At 40.6% G+C, this 21,384-nt stretch overlaps 1 protein-coding gene across 2 annotated transcripts in view; it reads right to left on the reverse strand.

Annotated features, from left to right (window-relative positions):
- The window catches only part of TENM4 (teneurin transmembrane protein 4), a 338,879-nt gene that overhangs the window by 75,910 nt on the left and 241,585 nt on the right, over positions 1–21,384 (reverse strand). For both annotated transcript variants that reach the window (XM_066341254.1, XM_066341256.1), the window contains exons 14-15: positions 16,374–16,590; positions 2,585–2,704 (exon numbers count right to left, since the gene is read on the reverse strand). In XM_066341254.1, the coding sequence (XP_066197351.1) occupies positions 2,585–2,704; positions 16,374–16,590 (337 nt within the window). The remainder of the gene's footprint in view (positions 1–2,584; positions 2,705–16,373; positions 16,591–21,384) is intronic.

The raw sequence follows: 21,384 nt of genomic DNA on the forward strand, positions 1-21,384 counted from the left end.
AGACAGTAGTTGGGTGTTGTACACATACAAGGAAATAGACAGAAAAGGTTATGACAGGCATTGTTGTCCAGGAATCTTTTAGTCATATTTATCTGTTCTGCTGGACACAGACTTTGTGCTGGTCCATACACAGCAAGCTGATCATGAGTGTGTGGTTTGGATCCCACTTTCCCAAAAAATAGGTTCAGTAAGGTTGCCAGAGATACCCTTAAGCACAAATGTTCAAATTTTCTCCTTTTTGCAGTAATGCCTAAGCCACTGGCAATAAGAGACACCAGCTCCAGAGGTGTTCTTTTCCTGGAATGCTGCTTTATCATCTGCATTTTATTGTCATAACATCAAAGAGTTGGAGCATCTCTTGGAAAGCCTCCCAGTCCCCATCAGTGTTACAGTAGGTGCAAACATCCCTGAGTGTGAACAGGACAGCATCAAGCACACATTGCTAGCACATGTTCATCTTTTTCATTACAATTCTATCTGTTTCTCTGGCCAAATCAAATGAAAGTTGTGGACTGGAGAGGTGCTAAAATCCATAAATCCCCTCCCAAGTGGTAGTGGTTAGTAGTCAATACATAGAGCATATGCAGCTGGAACTCCTTCTGTTATGTTTTTGTTCTTAAAAGAAAGGGAGCCAATTAGCACTGACAAACAAAAGATAAGATGAAAGACATTCCAAATTTGCACTGCTTTTGTTTTGGTTGAGCATGATTGCTCAGATTTTGCCTCGAACACAATCGTAATCTTAATGACTTCTTCCTAATCATTTCAACATGAATTAGCAAGAATAGGGCTGCTGGGAGCAGGAGACATTTTTTTTTTTATATGAATGGGCACTGCATTACCAAATTGATGGCTAAGGATTCTAGGTGATATCACAAAGTTAATAATAATAAATAATAGGAGGAAAAGAGAAGAGAAGAGAAGAGAAGAGAAGAGAAGAGAAGAGAAGAGAAGAGAAGAGAAGAGAAGAGAAGAGAAGAGAAGAGAAGAGAAGAGAAGAGAAGAGAAGAGAAGAGAAGAGAAGAGGCGAGGCGAGGCTATTCATTTTTTAGGGAAGTACAAGGATCATTAAGCCCAACTGCCTTATCAGTTCAGGGCTGATCAAATCAAACCATATTAATAAGGGTGTCGTCCAAATGCCTCTTAAACACTGACAGGCTTGGGGCATAGAACGTCTCTAGGAATGCCTAGGTTACACTGGTGCAGGTAGCTCAGTGTGCAGCTGCAGTGTTAGCTGAAGGTTGAGCTCCTTGTGAGGCAGGAGGCCAAGCCAAAGACTGAGGCAAGGGGTAGGGAACCGCTGAGTGCCCACATGGAGACATGACAGGAGCTCATGACTCCAGACTTTCCCATGCTTAGACTGTGAGAGGATAAAAGCCCAGGGTCTCCTTTGTGGGAGCTTAGGTTGATAATAGCTTGGGCTGTTATTTTTTTATTTAGTTACTGCACCAAGCTTAAATTGTTTCAGGGATCTCGATATCTGAGACATTGCTATGGGAAACCTGGGGTCGAGCAGGTAAGGAACCCTGGTGTGACTGTGAATGTGGGGAGCAGCTGCAAAGGGGCCTCAGCCCCAGCTCAGGTGATGAGAGTGTGGCTCCTAGATGGCTGGACATGGAAGTTTTCTTAACTGGAAGCCTGTGTTTAAGCACCCTCTCAGTTAAGAAATCTTTCCATTCCCATGAGTCCTATCAGCGGACAGCAAGAAGGTGAGCTCAGCACTTCCCTCTCCACACCCCCTCCTCAGGAAGCTATATGAAGGAATGAGGCATCCTTTAAGTCTTCTTTTCCCTGAACTGGAGAAACTCAGAGTCCTCAGACACTGCTCACAGGATATTCCTTCCAGTCCTGTCACCACTTTCTTGCCCTCCTCTGGACACATTAAAGGATCTGAACACCTTTCTTAGATTGTGGGGCCCAGAACTGCACACAGTGTTCTGGGTGAGGCCACACCAACACCAGAAACAGCAGGACAACCACCTTTTTGACTGGCTGGTCATGCTGCGTTTGATACACCTCAGGATGGGGCTTGCCCTCTTGGCTGCCAAGACACACTGCTCTAACAGCTTCTATTCAGCTGCTGCTGCCCAGCACCCCCAGATCCCTCTCTGCAGGGCTGTTCTCCAGCCACTCTTCTCCCAGTTTACACTTGTGCCTGGTGTTACTCTGTTCCCAGTGCAGAAAATCTGCATTTTGACTTTTTAAAATTCATCCCATTCATCACAGCCCGATGCTTCAATCTATCTAGATCTCTCTGCAAGGTCTCTTGCTCCTCAGGAGCATCAAGAGAACCTCCCACTTGGATACCATCAGCATCTTGCTAATGGTCCATTCAACTCCTGCATCAGGCTGTTGATAAATACACTGAACAGGACCAGCCCTGGAACTGAACAGCAAGGAACAGCACTGGGGACTGGTCACCAGCCAAATGTAGCCCTGAAACAACCAACAGTAATGTACCAACATCTTCAAAAGCGGTCAATAATAAATGTGCTCTTGGGAGGAGTTTCTCTTTAAGGAGTGATGATGGCAAAAATGCTGTTACTGCTGACTGAACACTGTGAATCCCATACACACATCCTACCTGCCATCTTGTCTGCTGATAGTGTATCCAAATAGAGGATTGTTGACAAAGCTGATGTTCACTCCAACTAGAGGGGTCCCATCTGCTGTCATCACCTGGCCTCGAATCACACATGCATGTCTGCAAGAAGGAGAAAAATGGTAAGAAAGAGTAAGTATTTTTGACAAATGCAGTTTTTTCCTCTGTTGATATGGCTGTGATTCCTATGGATTAGAAAGCCAGGACCTTTAGAACCTGTAAAGCTGGGGGTCATGCTGTGTGTTTTGATGGTGCGATGTTGCCTTTGAAGGCTTTTTGAGGCGTTGTGTAAACCCTTTGATACTCAAAGCAAGGTTTACAATTTCCCTACTATATAAAAGCAACTGCTGCAGCATATACTTCATTAAGTTTAAACTTCTGTAGGATTCACATCATCACACTGGAATTCCACAGATTCATATAATCTCCTTAGATGGAAAAGACTCACAAGGATCACTTAGTGCAGCTTCTGGCCCTGCACAGAACAGCCCTCAAATTATACCACATTTCTTAAAGTGTTGTCCAAATACTTCAGCAATTCTGGTGTGCTTGGTGCCATGACACTCCCTTGGAAGCCTGTTCCAGTGACCAACCACCCTCTGAGTGAAGAACCTTTTCCTAACAGCCAGTAGTGTCTTAACAGTATATCCCTAATTAAAAGCAAGGTGCATTTTAAAACCAAACAGAACAGAAAGTTACCATGCAGTACACGGACATATTTAAGGCACGAAAGCCGCACAAGATCCTGACCAAGGCTTGGCAGCTCATTTCTTTCCCATTTGGGAAAACCATGACAGACAATTTGCCAGGTTCAGAGAGCTTCCTTACAATCTGCCTGGGGAGCTGAGCACACTAATAGGATGGGCTTTTTATTCTCCTCTTTTTCTTCCCAAGTTCGCTAGATTGCACCATTTTATAGGCTACATTTATTCCAACTACTGTGTGATCTGTAATATGCTCTTTTATCTAAGGATTTCAAGGATCTTTACAAACATTGATTAATACAGCCAGACTGGTATTTTACAGAGGGAGGAAATAAAACATGGAATGATTTTCAGTTGTCCAAGGTCAGTCAGAAAACCTGCAGTAAAGCTAAAGACAAATTTTCTCGGTTCTCATTCCAATGTCTGTTTCCAGACTTCTAAGTCATTACTACATTGCTACCTTAGGAGCTTCCCATAAAGACAAAACATCACATGCCTGCAAGAGTGTCTGAACCCAATTTTTGGCTGAAGGTAACTATTTTTCTGAGCAGCAACAGCAAATTGTAGTGTCAGTGTGCTAACGTGACCCAATGAATAATTTTCCTAACTGCTGTCCTGCTGGAGAGTAGAGATTGAAAGCCAATGTTTCTCCAGGTGCAGAACCAGATCTCAGCTAGAGTAAATCATCCCAGCTGCACTTCAACGGAGTAATGGTGCTTTGCTGGTTCACTGAGGCAAAGGATGATTTCTGCAATATTTTGTAAAGATGATTTCATAAACACAGATCATTAGGGAAAGAGACAGTTATTTTCTTACAGTGTACCTAAAAATCTGAGATTGTATAATGCAAGGAAATAAAGTATAATTTCTATTTAATAAAGGCTGCACAATTTTTATATTCCACAGTACAGCAAACAGACCATTTGCCAGGGAGTCTTAAACAAAATTCATGATGATCTAAATGGAGAGCTCCAGTATTATCAAAAATTACCACAGCAATGCCAAAATGTGTCTGCAATTTAAGATGTGACTATATTCATATATAATTTTGGAATAGGTCACAGGAAAATTAGATACTAGAAATGATTTTTATGTCACTGAGTTTTTTCTCATGTATCATTACTGACTTCTTAGGAGTCCTGTAGGAAAAGACTTGGACTAAATTTGGAGCTAACAATCCTACAATCCTACAATGGTTTGGGCTGGAAGAGACATTAAACATCATCTAGTTCCAATCTGCCTGCCTTCCACTAGACTGGTATACTCAGAGCTCCATCTAACTTGGTCTTCAATGTTTTCAGGAAAAGGGCTAATGAGGGGAATAATATCCTTAATACTTCTATTTCTTCTCCCATTAAGGGCTCTAACTCAGCTTTCCACATACAACAACTGCAAAACAATAATCCAGTACAGTATTACGCACATCACTCTCTAACAGACAGGTAGAGCATAACTCAAAAGGATCATGATGCCATGGAATATGCCTGGAAAAATGTCAATGCTTGGAATAACCCCAATGAAGTCAACAGGTCACCATCTGCAGAGCAATTTTTGTGTAAAGCGAATGTGTCTGAGCACATCTCTGAGCCAAGAGCAGAACCTAGGCTTTCTCTTCTCAGATTTTTTCATGATCTGCTCCACTCTGCTCTATCTTTTTTTCTATGCTTCAGAGAGACCACATGATGGGTTTAAAGCTGTCTCCTCTCAGCTTCTCATCAAATGGGCTGCACATTTTGCGGAAGACAAGGAATCACTGCAAACTGTTTCATGAATACTTCGACCTGAGTACAAAGGAATTTGTGTTCTGTACCACATATTCAAGTAAACACTGCAACTGCAAATGTTTTAAAACAATGAGAACAAGATCATACATTTCTGTGAACATAATAAGAACATTTCCACCTGTTTTGTTTTTTTTCTTCCAAGAGGTCAAAGCAAGGAAAAAAAATACATATTGCAGGTGTCTCTCCTGCTGCCCTACACACAACACATGCCCAGGGAGTTTTAAAGTTCTAAGTAACAGTGCAAAGAGACTGGCCTAGACCCTTGCCTCAGTAAATTGGGGATGTGCTTTATATCCACAAGCATCTGCCCTGCTACATATCCCTGACAACTATTTCTACAACAAGCACCAGCACAAGGTGGACAAACAAAGAGCTTCCTCTCACTTGGCAGCTGCAGAAAATGCATTTGACACCCCTCCTTTGGAAAGAGACTTCATTCCCATTCTGCCTGATGCTTCCTAGCACTCATCCAACCCTGCTAGCACACCTGTGTGCTCATGGATTTGGAGGCTGTCTCTTCTCAGAGAAGCAGGTTGTCAACAAACCCAGCTGCATCCCCCTCCCTCCTGAGGACTATAACCATTGCTTTATTTCCATGCTTTAAGAAAAGATGTTACCAGTATGGGGACATCATTCCCAACCCACAGTGATAAAAAGAAGCTGGAGCAAGATGCATGAATCTGAATCAATTTAAACAAAGTAGAGATGGAAGCTGGAGGAAAGACCATACAGTCCCTGATGAGTCTCAAATCTTCCCTGGGTGACAAAATTTGCCCCACTTGAATAAAACACAGTGCATTGGAAGCAGCTGGCTTCTCCAGTGTCAACATGTCCTTTCTGGAGGCAAGATCGAGTGTCTACAATGCCCCAAGCCCCCCAGGAACCTGGTTAATGCTAATTTAGTCAGCTATTTCCTTCAGTTGACCTTGGTCTAAATGCAATTACCCCGCAAAGATGTTAAGTGGTACTGCTAAGATGCTCAGCTCTGCTAGAAGGTCTCCAAATACATTTACATAAAATTATCTCTCATGTTAATGGAAGAGATTTATTCCATCAGTCCAGGCCTGCTAGTTCAGAGTGTTTTCTGCAGTTGAACAAAATTTGATTTCTTGTAGCCTGAGACTCATCTTTTCATTAAATTATTAATAGATTCCACCTATTGCCTCTGGTTTTCGGTTTGTTTTTGTTTGTTTTGTTTCCTTCACCACTGTTACATGAGCCTGTATGCATGCTTGTTTTACAAGGAAAAGCAGTCTCAATTTTTCCTCTTCTTTAATTAGACTTTTCCTTTTTTATATTTTATTTATCCATAAAAACTTGCTTGAAAGACCAAATAATTTCAAAATGCTATTTACAATGCCAGATGGTGTATCAATTTTACACTGTTGCTTTGTGAAGTTATCCTTTATTCCCAAGAAAATTAAATTAAGTCTTTCTGGTAAAATCTGGGCCACAGTGGCAAGACAGACAGGGGTACACTGATGCTTTTACATTCCTATTGCTCAGAGACAAAAAGTTTGACAGACTGTCAACAAAATTCAAGCAAACCAAACCAGCCTTAGAACAGAAGCTAGAAAAGTAAATTCCACAAAAGCCATTTCACCTCATGGGAGCACATTAAAGATTTGTCTTTAATACTAACTCTGATCCGGTGTCTCACAACCTAGGCATTGGTCCTTCCAACAGGCTTTACCCACAGATGTTTTCTGGTGACACTGTGATTGGCATTTGAAAAGAAAGGAAAAACACTGTTTCTGCTAAGCATTTTTCACTGTAAGAAGAAAATTCCATACATCCTAAATCCCACTTTTTCTGCAAGAAATGTATTGCCTTGATTTCCCTGACTGAGGACAGGTGCCATGCGAAATCTCACTCCAATCAGTTTCTCATAATAATTCCAACATACCTCACTGGACCTTCCTGTTTAAAGGTTTCAGTGTGTGAAAATGGTTATCATGACTGCTTAGCCATCCCCAGCCAAGTTATTAATAATAAATATTTTAATTTAACATTATAAATCTCTCTGAACTTACCACTTTCATATTTTATTGGTATATATAAATATACATACACATATATATAGGATTTATCCTTCTGCTCAGGATAAAACTCCAACAGAGCTCCATAGAACAAAAATCCAGCAAGCTATAGTTCATTGGGAAGAATGTTATTAATGAAAAATAATCTTTACAGCCTTTCTGTGTGACACCAGTCACGTCAGCTGGTCTGTTTATGTCTCTTTTCTGCACCTGCAAAATAACATTCCCCTCCTTAAAGAGACATTAGAAGAATAAATGTAGTAATCTCATAATCCCTTGCATAGGGATTTTTACATTTTCCTGGCACTCATCTGCTCAGTCTGATAGATGTCTAGAAGTACAGATGTGCTACAGTCTCTTGTCTTTAGCCTTAGCTGTGGCCTTTTTTGCTTGAGAGTAAGAGAGGATAAAGCAAAATGTGCCTCAACCATTTTGGGTTGAATGCACCTGTCTAATGTCAAACAACCTCAGGGCAGTCTTGTACCAGGATAGACAGAGCCCTTGGTAGAATTCCAGGTAAAAGTTAAGGGCATCATGATCAAGCACACGGACACAGAGAAAATGCCTGAGCTGGCAGATGAAGGACAAAAGAAAAAGAGAAAAGATCAGAACATAGAGATGTTCAAGTTCATTGCTTGTGGCAGTATTTCCCTCAAAAGCTGTCTGCAAAAACAGCACTGCCCACTAGCCTCCTAACTGTGGAGAAAAATCTCCTGACAGTCTTTCCTTGAACTGAGTCAATCTGTCTGGCTTTTTTAGTTCAGTTTTGTTGTAAGAAAAGCTTAAAGCCAAAACCTATGTACTGTTCTTAGCTGCCATCTGAATTAAGGAATTAAGGAAAGGAAAAAGAATGCAGATGATCCTTCTCAAGGTCTCCTTGTTAAAAAGAAAAAAAGGCACACTTATATAGGAAATAAAAATTGAACAGCAGTCATCCAGAAAGACCCCTATGCTATTGTGGACAGTGAGTGAATTTTGGAAACGAGTTTCTAAAAGGGTTTGGCACATGTTGGGCAGCTGGGATACAGTCCTGCTGGATTTAGCAGGGTTCATGTAATAGGGAATGGAATAATGGTTCTAAACTAAAAGAGGGGAGATTCACACTAGATGTAAGGAAGAAGCAGTTTATGATAAGGATGGAAAAACACTGGCACAGGCTGTCTGGAGAGGTTGTGGCTGCCCCATCCCAGGAAACATTCAAGGCCAAGTCAGATGGGGCTTTGAGCAACTCGATACGGCTGAAGATGTCCTTACTCATGGCAGGGGCTGGATGGCCTTTAAAGGTCCCTTTCACCCCAAAATATTCTAGGATTCTAAATAACTGATGAGGCTTATCTGGGGAGTTTACACTAAGGGAAGCATCAGAATGCTGGTGTCAATGCGACAAAGGGACTAAGTGCACTAATGTTTGGCCATATCCCAAATGGGGACCTGCCAAGTGGCACTGACAGATATGGCTCGGAACAGATCCTGCCATTCTACTTTGTGAGCTGCTGATTGAAGAGGGACCCTGGAGAGGGAGAATGGGTCATGAAGAGCAAAGTTTTTAAGAGCTCTGAACAGAATCAGTAGAGTCAAATCTAAGTTGTTTGCAGATAGAAACTGAACCTGCCCTGTTTGTTTAACCTACTCAGTGAAGATACTTAAAAGGTCTCATCTCTGAAGGATCAGGAGATGCTGATAATTATGTGGGCATGGTCCTGAGCTGTTAACCTTTTGCAAGAAGCCTTCTACAGTATTTAGATATTCCATGAAAGACACAGCAAAGCCAAGTGAATGAAAAGCTCTAGTAAAAACCCATTACTTAAATTGTCTGAAGAAGGACAGGGGGAAAGCCAAATGATGCTCAGACACTTTTATAAATGTGGCTAATGAAGTTGGTATTTGAAGTCAAAAAAGAAGTGCTTATAATCAATATTTATAGTAACATCTCTAGATGCAGATTTTATTCTTACTGCCTCTAGGAGCTGCTGGTTGTAGCTCCTCCAAAATGAAAAGGAGGGATCTTTATTGCAGGACAGCTTGGTAACAAAATGTCCTCTGAGGACCACCTACCACTTTGAGAAACTCCATGATCATGGAATAAAAGTTAAATAAATAAAAGAATAAAAATTCTTGCTTTGACAACTTCTACCTGGAACTGAACATTATTCACCTTCTCGATGTGTAACCTTTCTCTTTATGACAGCACAATCTTGCTCTCTGGCCTGCCAAGCAATCTGGCCACTCTTGGAAAGAGATGCCACTCCTGCCATCCAGAGCATCTTGTGTCTCTATGCCTCATTGACTCACTGTTTTCACAGCTCAAGATTTCTCAGCTGAGCTATAATGGTAAGGTGGGAGGGTAAGGGATATGGGAAGGCTACTCAGCAAAGGAAAAGATGCTGGTGACATCTGTGAAATTGTAAAACTGGCTCCAACTGTTTAAATGGAAGTATTTTAGAACACAGTTTTACAGGAAATGCAACACATAATAAAGTAGGGCTGTGCTTTACTGCAGTTTCAGTGAAGAATCCTTTTACTCACAATGTGATTGACTAATGCTTTAGGAGTTGATGATTCCTTTTCTCCAGTAAAACCAAAGAAACGCTCTCTTGCTTTGCGTAAGATATCAAAGAAACAGAATCACACTCATACTTTTTTAGGTCTGTACAATTCAAATCAAGTGTCCAGTAGTATATAAGGTGCAAAATAATTTTTCCACCTAATACTGAATTATGCTTATTTCATGATTTTTCAGAACTCATTTTATAGCCATTATTTCTATGAGAGATAAAGACTTTATGCTGCCATAACTTTTGGAGATGAATAGTGTATTCATGTCAAGTCTTCACTAAAAATGTCTGCAGAACTTAGTAGTTCTGCATTATTACAGTATTTTACATCTGGTATTTATTTTGTAAGCTTTGGCCACATATTCAGCTCTGCAGAAGAACAGGAATAAAAGCACAGACTCTCACTGAATCTGAGGCACCATGAAAACCAAATCGAGCAGACAGGAGGAAAAATACATTATTTCCAGGTTAACTACAAAATGATCTCTCTTTTGATGATCATAGCGAAACTTCTTTAACTACATATAAACTGCCTGATAGATTTGTAACAATCAAAGGAATTAGGAAAAAATGTCCAATAAAATGTAGAAGATTTTATGTTTGGGATTGTAAAACTGCTTTTGTATATAGGAAGTTTTAACCTATTTAGCAAATAAACATCACACTCAGGGAACAGTCTCTTCCAGATAAGGCAGCTTTTTCAGAGGGAAGTAACTTAAGTACTGAATAAATATTAATCAAATATCTACGTGCAGATCCAAGAGAATGCATCAACATCTACACTATAGTTTAGACTCCTAAATCCAAAACTACACATCAGTACCTTGTAATCTGGGAGGTACTTAAATCTCAAGACTTCAAAATTTGCGAGCATGAAAAAAACCTCCTAATGAGCTATTTTCTGCACACTCCAAGAGCTCCTTGGGACACAGGCATCACCAGAGACCTTTTAATTCCAGGCGCAGGATGGTGCAGCGTTTCTGTCAGCTGCCTCGCTGGGCCCTGGAAGCATGCCCAAATCACACTAGGAAGATCCTACTCCTCACTTTGTGCTTGGTCATAAATATCTAATGTTTTAAAAATATTTTTAAAAAGCTGCAGCCCAGGCTCTCCAATGACTGTACACAAGACTTATGGAATTACAGAATCATTAAGGTTGGACAAGACCTCGAGGATCATTGAGTCCACCCACATTCCTTCTACTGACAGTTACAAAAGAAGACTATAATAACATTGTGGTTACACTATTTTATGGAAAAGAACATAAATATGGATGGGAGCTTTGCTTTCATGAAGTCCTGCATTTACAAATTCCACAAAGTTGATCTAAGTAGCTGCATATATTGCATTAATTTACTAATGGGAATAATGTTATGCTAAATTCAAAATCAGATGGCAAACATTGGGAAAAAATAAGCCCTATATACAGGAAAGATAAGTTTTAAAAGTATGCTTTGCTCTTAATCCCTCTTGAAGGGAATAATTACCAAAATAAAAACCAGTAAGTTTTGTAGAAGTTCCTTGTTATTCTGTATTTCAAAAAGCTATGACATGCCTAATAAGGAGTTCATTTAAGTAGAAAGCATCAAAAGAAGAATGATGCCTTTGGAAGACAATAACGCTGGGAAGAAGAGGGTTTGAAGACTTGCTGTGTTAGCCTGGTTTAAAATATGGAAAAATATGACTTTGCTTCCATTAATGTAGGTACCATGCTGTGCCATGAGTGCTCACCCTCAGAACACTGGATGCTGTGTTACCTCTAGGACAGTTTTAAACAGATGCAGCATTCCAAGCTGTCCTAACCCACGGAGCTGCTGTGCTCCCTAAGCTCCTGCATCACTTCTGGGTGTCTGCATTCAGTGGGTGCATCTGACCCAGAGAATTTCCTTCTGCTGACGGGAACCGCCTGGAATTCTGCCTGGAGTTGGGCGAGGGCCAAGGGCTGGACTAGCCAGATTTCTCAGGAGAAATCATCAGAATAAAGCTACACCTGGTAAGTTTCGGTTCTTTGACCTCTAACTTTGTCTTCAATTAAAAAAGTGTTTCTTATGTTGCTGCATCAAAGTTACACTTTTCTTGATGTAAAAATACACAAAAGACAGAGCACCTTGTTTTTCTTGGGAAGAAACCTCACAAAGATCTGCTGGGGTGAACCCACAGTCCTCCATGAATGGAACAAAATGTGTGAACAGAAAAGAGAAGATGTTTTGAACACATTCATAGAATCAGAGAATGGTTTGTGTTGGAAGGGATATTAAAGACCATCCAGTTCCAACCCTCTGCCATGGGAAGGGACACCTTCCACTAGACCAGGTTGCTTAGAGCCTCATCCAGCCTGGTCTTGAATACTCCAGGGATAGGGCAGCCACAGTTTCTCTTGGCAAACTTCCTCAAGGATGATACCAAGAAAACATAGCAATATTCCTCAAAATCATTTAGGACTGACCAGTCAGAGAAACTACCAAAACATTCTGAAAAAATATTTTGATCCCCTTCCCCTCCCCCCCCCCCCCCCCCCCCCCCCCCCCCGCCGTTTTCTTAGCTTTTCTTTGGCCATGATCTATATTCACAGTTTTGGTTTTGATGGGACTTGGGATCAATGCAATTTAACTCTGGGAATAGACCTCATTTATTTATTTTTTTGCAGTGAAACAGTGCACACAGGCATTTATAGCATATCTGTCTCTCTGAGTTTCTAACCGTGCTGTGTAACCCCCGCCCTGTACCCGGATCAGTAAGGTACATTGTTCTACCTGGCACACAGAGGGGACACAGGAAGGTTGAGTGACATGTTTACATATACCTTGTCACTCAGTAGTGGGAAAAAATGTGCAAAGTTAATTCTGATCCAATTTTAAATCATCAAAATTAACTTTTTGTATGTACATTACCGACCTGAGGGCAATCAGGGACTACTCTTGCAGCTAATAACAGATGCTGCTCTCTGATGTTTCATGTAACTCAGATGGTTATTTCCAGCTGCCCAAGTAATCAGAACAGGTTGATACTACTGGCAGCAAGTAGATATACACAATCTGCCTCAAAAAAGGAGGAGAATAAAGCCTGTTCTTGCCATTTTCTGGCACTGTCCCTCAAAAGAGAACAAATATATCAGATGTCCTACTTTATAGTCAACTTATTGACACCACTGCATCTTGTGCTGCTCCTTATGTTGATGGACAACTAAGAACATCTTAAAAACGACAAAGCAAACAGTAAGAGTAAGTGGTTTCAAAATCAATACAAGAACGACCAAGTAGTAGAGGAGTGCTTGTTATCTGTTCATCAAAATGATGTGAAAAGACATTCTGCACATTCAGAATTTAATTTAGCTACTTGCTTTATCATCATAAACACTCATTTCAATATGGGCAATGATTATTTTTTCTTCCCGAACATGAATAATATATAATTGCTGGTATTTGGGAAGAGACAAGGTCTTTGCCTTTATCTATCAGGGTAATTTATCATTGTCTTTCTTTTTCTTCTGCACTGGTGAGAGCTTGTCAGCTCTGCTTGTTCTTAAAAAGCCAGAATGTAATTCAATAATAAATTCACTCAAAGGCTAGCTGTCACAAGACATTCATTTATTTGTATCCATTAGGTGATCTGCACTGCTGTTCTCTCTGAAGAGTGGCTAAGCTGTGGTTTTGAAGCTCAGGACATATATTGCAAAGATAGTCAGTCACCTCCTTCACACTGCTGCCACTTCTGCACAGGCCAGACAGGGATGTAAAGGTGCCTGGGTTCCCCCAGAGTGAAAATCAGTCAGCTATGACCTAGTGAGGCCTGGAGAAGCAGGCTGTAGTTCCTGACCTGAATGATGAGTGTGCCTGTGCCACTGGTGCCCAGGCAGGATAGCAGACACATAGGACACAGAAATCCATGTCACCTCTGTATTGCCTGCTCACAGGGGACTGCTCACAGCAAATGACATGGATCCAACTCTAGCCCTATCCCATGAGGATGATGGCACTGGGACAGAAAGATATAGGAAGTTCCATGATCAACAGCCTACAGTCCTGATCTACACCAAGAAGGAGATGACTTAATGAATCATCTCAGCAGCAATGGGAGAGGGTTGTCCTAAAGCAGGATGCAGGAGCCCTCCATAAGAATAATTGCCTCCTGTCAGACAAACTCTTAAGCCAGCAACTGCAAGGAGTGATGAGAACAGTTCATCTTGCCCCCAGCAGCAGCTGTGATTTTTATAGACACTGAGCAGCTCCATGGACAGCAGGGATATTATCACCTGTCTGTTGTAAAAGCAACTGGTGGAGTTTCAGTGACAAAATCCGAATAAAGGGTATATCCACACATGCAAGTACAGGTAGTCCTGCCTGTCCAGACTAACTGGATCCCAGATGGTCCCAGACCATGCTTCCCCACACATCAGTCACTGGCTACTGCTGAAGCACTGTCATTTCCAAGGTGACCAGGGGAGCTGCTCAAAGGTCCAGCTTTCTGCGTAGTGAAACAGGAAATTTGAACTACAAAGAGAAGCCAATTAAGCAGAAAACCCTTGTACTAGTTGAGTCTATTCAGATCTATAAGATCTTAAAGAACTAAGAGAAACATGTGATGTCTTTTAAAATCCCAAAAATGTAGTGATGTTTTCAACATTTTCATGAGCCTGGACCAGGTGAAAATATACCTTCTGTTGAAGCTTGTCAACGTTACTTGCAATCAGTCTTGTGAATCATGATACTTGACTTGACAGATGCAATAGTCACAGCTTGAGGTGATGTATCTGTAGACCATATTTAGTGGCACACACCCTATGCTGATAATTCGAGAATGGAAACCTCATAAATCATTGCTATCTCTGTGTAATTCTTCATCCTAACTTAAATAGAACAAGTTTTATTACTTCCACTGCATTTCATCAAAAGCAGTCATTAAAACCCTTCCTATTGATCTGAATCTTTGCATTCCCTCACTCCAGTAACCTACATACCAGACAAACATTTGTGCTAGCAGGTGCTCCTTTTGAATTCTGAATTTTTCCTTAGCAGAACATCTACAGATGGTTAGTAGATCCTTCCTACATACAGATCTATCATCAGACCTATGAAACACAGGTAATTCCTGTAGAAATTTATGTGACCTTAAATGACACATTCCTTATTTGGTCCTCTGCTGGTACTCTCAGAAACAAATTCACTATATATATTGGAAAATCCCACTATTTTCCCTCAGCTCTGTATGCTGTTGAATGCAAGTAGCCCTTAAAGAGAAGCTGAAATTTTATTTTTTATTGTACAAATAAGAAGATTCCTATAGTTCATTAGTTGTATGGAAAGTTCACTAAACACAGATGTGTGTGTACCAAAACTCTCTGCCTGTCGGAAACGATACATATGGACCTGATAACAGAGTCCTCTGCAGAAATGTTGAGGAATTGCTGCCCTAAATACATCAGAAAAATGCAGTTGTGAGCATAATCTATTTCATATTCTGAAGCCTGATTTTACAGCAACAAATCACAATGACTAGTCCAGAGTCCAGACTGTTCAGTATCCAGTATCTGTGATCTTCAGAATGCTAATGAAGGACAAGAATTTGCAACATAATGTTTGGTCATAATCTGAGTCACTGTTGCCAGCTTTCTTGGACCCTGAAGACATTGGAAGCAAGAAGTTATCAGGGAAAATATCACAGCAGGCCAATCTCCTGATACTGCTGTGACAATGATGTCAATCTGTAGACTACCCAAAAAGGCGATACATGGGAGGTGGCACCCAAGAGATGCTGGCAGTGTCCCTTCATGAAAAGCATTATGTCAAATTTAGAGAGGCCTGAGATTTATTTCAAGTGCTGAAATAAATACCCACACAAAAATGAGGGTTGTATATTTTCAGTGCCAACCTATTAACTGCTGTGTGTGGGAAAGCTGAAAGTAAGCAGTTCATGACTGGGTGAAGCTAAACAGAGTTCAAACCTCAGTGTTGAGAGCCACCTCCAGGATCAGGGTCACTACTTCTGAAAGGCAACATTCAGGGCAGACCCTGAATGATCTAGGAATCTGACACCCCAGTTACCCTGCTACAAGAAATGATTTTCAGGGATGACCAGCCCTGACAAACAGGAATATACTTAAAACAAATTGCTGAGATGTAGTCACAGAAGTGAACTGCTATGTTTTGTTCCCCAGTTCCTGTTTCTTGATGATGATTGCAGCAATAAAGAACTGATTTAAAAAACAATCTATATTCAACCTGATGGCTTATACTGCAAATTACTCTAACAGCCCTCCATAGATGGTACGATTTTTTTCAATTCTTTCGAGGTCTCTAACATTCACACTATTGATTTCAAATAGCATTCTAGTTTCCTTCTCTTTTGTCTCTGTCAAAGGAAGATCTGCCACTGCTCTTTAGGAGGTACTTATGCACAATGTCAGTCACTTCATCTAGAAGAGCTGAATGGATGCCTTCCACTCCTTGAAATAAGGAAAGTGAGGAAACATGCAACTGCTCGTGTTGTGAGAGAAGCATCTTGCCTTACTGGCTGGCAGGAAATTGTAGGTGAAAAGACAGTCAGCAGAACTACATCAGCCACAGAATTCTTCAGGCATCTAGTTTGCTTAAACAATTTGCATTATTCTTCATCTTGCTGCCATTCTATGTCTTAAAATGGCCAAGTGGCTTATGCTTTACCAGCTTAAATCAACCCCCAAATTCACTTACCCGCCTTCAAAAGGATTGTCCCCTGGGATGACATGAGTGCTGTCCTTGCCGATCAGGAACTTGATTCGATCATAGAAGGAATGCAGGCTCTGCTGGGAGATGGGGGCTTGTGTCTCCTGGATGATATCCAGAGGGTCCGGGGAGCCCAGGCACAGCGCATTGATGTGGCACAGTGGCTGCAAGCAGCAGTCTGGGTCCATGCAATCCACCAGCCCATCTGCAGAAGGGTAAGGAACATTTTAGAGCAATGGAAACATGGAGTGCTGCAGACTTCAGGGTGCAAGAACTCCTTCCAGTGTACACAGTCGAGAAATGCAGATTTTCATCTACACTGAATAAAGCATGTTCAGCCACAAAAGCACAAGGAACCTAAAATATACTTTAATATATAACATAAATATGCAGTAGTATGTAACATATGAAAACTTATCTTTTGGACTGGGCCCTAGAAAAAGCATGTTTTAGATTAATCCTAGGATGTGGCATTCCACAACTTGGTCATTTCCCCCAAAGATTGTCATGTGGGTTTTTTTGCCAAAATACACAACTTCTGTACCCTACTCCTGTTCCTTGTGCAAATCACAGACACATTGCATCACACCAAAGCTACCAGGTTTGGTTTCAGTAGGACTATATAGTGAATAAAGCTGTGATATCTACCATGGATGCAGAGAGATCTATACACGTAACCTAGGAAAATAAAGTAGAAAGTAAAGGAGATTTTTCTGGGAAGGTTTGATCTCTTTTGACCTTGGTCACATTGATTCGATACCAATACAGAGTAACAGATGACCTCAAACTCTCAGGATATAAATCTTGCACTTTCCAGCACTATTAAATTAATAGTAACAACAATAATAGCAGTGGACACACATGAAAAGACTTGCTGAGTGCACTCCTGTAAAATGAGGGTTTGCATATCTGTCAAGCCATCAGAGGCACAGACAGTACCATTTCCCCTCCCACCCCCCCATTCATTCTGAGATGCCACTGCTCATTGCAAACAGCACAGTAAAAAGCGGTGACAGGAAAAGAAATACCAAAATAACCTCAAAAGAGGTTTGATGAAGCATCACATTCAGCAATAAAAGTTGTTAGCATGTAGTAGAGACAGATCTTTAAATCAGATAAGGGAACCGGATGTTTTTGTTCTGGGGTAATGGGATATGGAGCCCTTCACTTCCAACTCATCAGTTCAAGCAAGACAGTTTGACAGTGAATGAAAATTACTACCATGTGATGGCTGTTCACAGACCTATGTGAAATGAGTGGTTGGTCTCTGTGTAGCTGCTGGGAGCTCCATATATCACAGAAATCACCTTTACAGCAAGCATCCTACTAACAACTCCAGCAGAGAGGCAAGAAATGAACGTGCCTGGAAAGCAACACTGTCCTGAGAGGTAGTGCCCTCCTGAAGTGGGATGAAATCTTTAGTTTTAGGATAATGGATTTTTTATCTCGAAGAAGCAGTAAATTAAAACAAGACATTTTGCCATTATTACTGTTTGCAGGCATCAGTTTTGTCCCAGATTTACCAGTATGAATTAGAAGTCCTTTCACAATGTTACTGGCATTGCTTTGTATTTACTGCAATATAAATAAGATGAAATCTGATCTTTTATTGTTCTTGATATTCTATTGTATTTAAGATGGCTCACATACCATGGACTTGGATTCTGTTGAGTTATACCTGTTCCAATCTTGGAATAGTTTAGTGTTTAAAACATCACTGACATAATTTCGTGTGGTTACTCACACACAGAAAGCTGAACAACAAGCCTGGTTGGGGTTCCCAGAGCTTCCTGTGTCCAAGCACAGTGTCAAACACAATGAGTACCTGCTCTGTGGACACGTACACACACACACAGACACACTGGGTCACTTCCACAAGTGCTCTGCACTTGCCATTCGTGGTAATGGGAGCACTGTTAGGCCAGCAAAAGTGCTTTGGAGAATCCCATCTGTTACCCTTACTCTGTCTGTCCTAACATCTCTACAACTTTATAACTCCTTACACAATTTCCACAAAAATTTTTCGTCTTGGACACTAGACCTACCCATTGACCTTTTCTTTTGATTGCTAGTGATAATGAAAAAGAACTAATTAGAGTTTCTTTGCCCATTAAAAGAATTACTTGCTGTGGATGATTAGATCAGTAGGATTCTGGAAGGTCAAATCTCAGATGGAGTTTGAGAGAGTATCCACAGAATACAGACCTGCATAGATGTAACAGGCTTAGCCACAGCTACCTACTTGGAAAAAAAAAAAAAAAAAAAAAGAAACCAGCCTTGTTACTATATTGACTACAGTTTCAAGCAAGATAAAATGTTGTCTTTTCTCCTACACATTAATAATGTTTTCTAAGGCTACAGACACTTAACTGAAAGGATGGTAAACCAGCTGTACCATACCTCTTCATTAACCTGTCTTTTTCCCAGGCATCAGAAATGTGTTTTGGGGCCTGAAGCTGCAAAACAGCAAGAAAATGTTGCCTTTGCAGGAAACTGTAGATAAAATGTTTGAAGAATAAATGCAGAGGACAATGTTTTGAACAGGTGAGAATGATGAGGACTCATCTGCAGATAAGCTTTTCAACTAATGCGTTTTAAACATATATGGAACAAATTGAGGATAACTACACCAGAGAGATTTGTCACTAATGTCTTAAATTCGTGAAGGCACTTGAGGCTGAAATGGCATTTAGCTACTCAACTCCCTCTAATACCAAGAGCAGTTTCAGGACAAAGCATTTCTTTAGCTTAGGAAATGTAATGGCTATTTTTGTCTGAGTCATGCAGAACAGCAAGAGTTAACCTACAAACCAGATCATAAGTAGTGATGTCTCCATGTGCATACTGTTCTCTTGGTGGTTTTTTTATGGTATGATCCAAAAGTCATCCAAGTGGTGCCCTACAGTGAATTGCCAGGAGATATAATGACAGTATACAAAGCTATGACTTCCCATGCCCTGATACCTCTCACTGGATCCATCAGAAAAGCCAGGATAAAGTGACATTTGCAAGAAGCTCCTGACCCATGAAGAGCAAGGTGTTCAGGGAGCTGCATGGATTAATTTAAAAAAAAAAAATCAGAGCAAAATAAAACTCTGGGTTTAATTCTCCAACAAAAAGAATATGAAGTTATAACTCAAAACACCTTCGAAATGCATAAAGCATAAAGGTGAATTTTTATTAGAAATCACTGCAAATTTTTCAGAGACAGGTAACAGAGGGAGATGAACATGGGATCAACGCCCTCTGCACCCGAAGTTTTGCAGCAGCATGGCTACAGAGCATGTGTATTCCTAATTCCAGTAGCCCCTAGAGCACAAGTAGGCTGCACAGTAAGTTCTTAGTAATGGACACCTTTATACAGCTCTTGGTTTTAAAAAGTGACAGCTCCCTTACTTATAAATATAACTGTAATATGACCATGACATTTCAGAGCAGAGAACAAATGTGTGGCTGAATTATCTCCATGAAAGTTTAAAGCCTTGCATAGGGGATTACTGCAATTCATATGTTTTAAGGCTACTATGATTAGCTTGTCTGACCTCTTATAACCATAGGCTGTTTATTTTTTTTCCCTCACAGAACTGGATTGAAGCCTGTGTTTTAGAAAAATATCTCATATACCAAAGAGAGCTGATTAGTGAGTCAACCACTTCCTCCAGTAAGCTTCTGAATGCTTAATTACTGCTAGGGAACTGTGTCTTATTTCAAGGATGGGTTTGTTTAACTCCAGTATCCCACGACTGGTCTTGTTTGGCTTTTGTCCATGAAGTTACCAATAGTTCCTTCTGCCCTGCATGCTCTGACTTCTTTTCCATGTGCAAGTACCTCCATACAAACAATAATCCATTCCAAATCTTTTCTCTGAACAGATGAGGTAGAACAAAATTCCCATTTTAAGGTTTATTTCCCATCCACTAGACTTTTTTGTGTGTGACATCCTTTGATCTCTTTCCAGTAATTTCACATTTGTTATGTGTGGACACCAACACTGGAGACAGCACTATGTCAGCAATATTGGGCACAGAGATGAGACCACTTCCTTTTCTCCAAAGAGTTTTGGGGATTCTATACTTCTAAGGTTCACAGAGGTGAGGGTGCAAAAGCCTTTCACTGAGAATTCATTTGAGACAACTAACTCCAAGTGAGCTCAAAATCCTGCTCTGAGTCATTGATTTCAAGAACCTCTCAGCTCTCCAGTAGAACATTCTTTCTTTGTTCCCAGGGCTATTTTGCATTTTGCTGCATTATGATATATTTTGTTTGATTGTGACCTTGCAGCGATGTGAGTCAGACTACTCTGTGTCAAAATGATCTGGGTACATTATTTACCACCATATTGAAGTTTCAGGTGACCTGAAAATTTTACCAGGAGAGAAGTAAACTACATTCTGAGACAATAATGAAAATGCTGAGTAGGGCTGGATACAACAACCAGTTCCAAGGGATCCCTAGAGAAACATCTTCAATCATGGATTCCTTCCAATTATCAAATTAATTCAGAGACATGTCACTAAGCCAGATTTTAAGACATCTCTTGTGTTCCTTCTTATTTCCATGCAATAGGAATTTTTACATCTTTGAGACCACTTATGCATTCTATATACACATATATGTCCTTTGACAGTCCTGCTAAAACCAAACCCAAACTATTTTGCCCACTTCCATTGCATGAAGCTATGAAATAAACTTTAAACTTTCATGTCATAAAGCCATGAAATAAACACCTTTTTATAAACTTAGAGTTACCATGGGATGAATCAAACCACTGTTCTTGTGAAAAGGGAGCCATTGGCAAGACATTGTCACATCTGGTAAATAATGTATTCAGTGGTTTGCATCTTTCACTAAGATTCATGCAATCATAGAATAAATCAGACTGGATGGCACCTCTGCAGGTCATCTTGTGAGCCCTGGCTCATTCCCTTCAGAGAGGGACATGAATGAGAATGAACTGGGCTAAGCAGAAACCCTTCCTTTTCTGCCAATGAAGATAGAA

Source organism: Sylvia atricapilla, chromosome 2, assembly GCF_009819655.1.
Source record: "Sylvia atricapilla isolate bSylAtr1 chromosome 2, bSylAtr1.pri, whole genome shotgun sequence".
Classification (NCBI taxonomy): Eukaryota; Metazoa; Chordata; class Aves; order Passeriformes; family Sylviidae; genus Sylvia; species Sylvia atricapilla.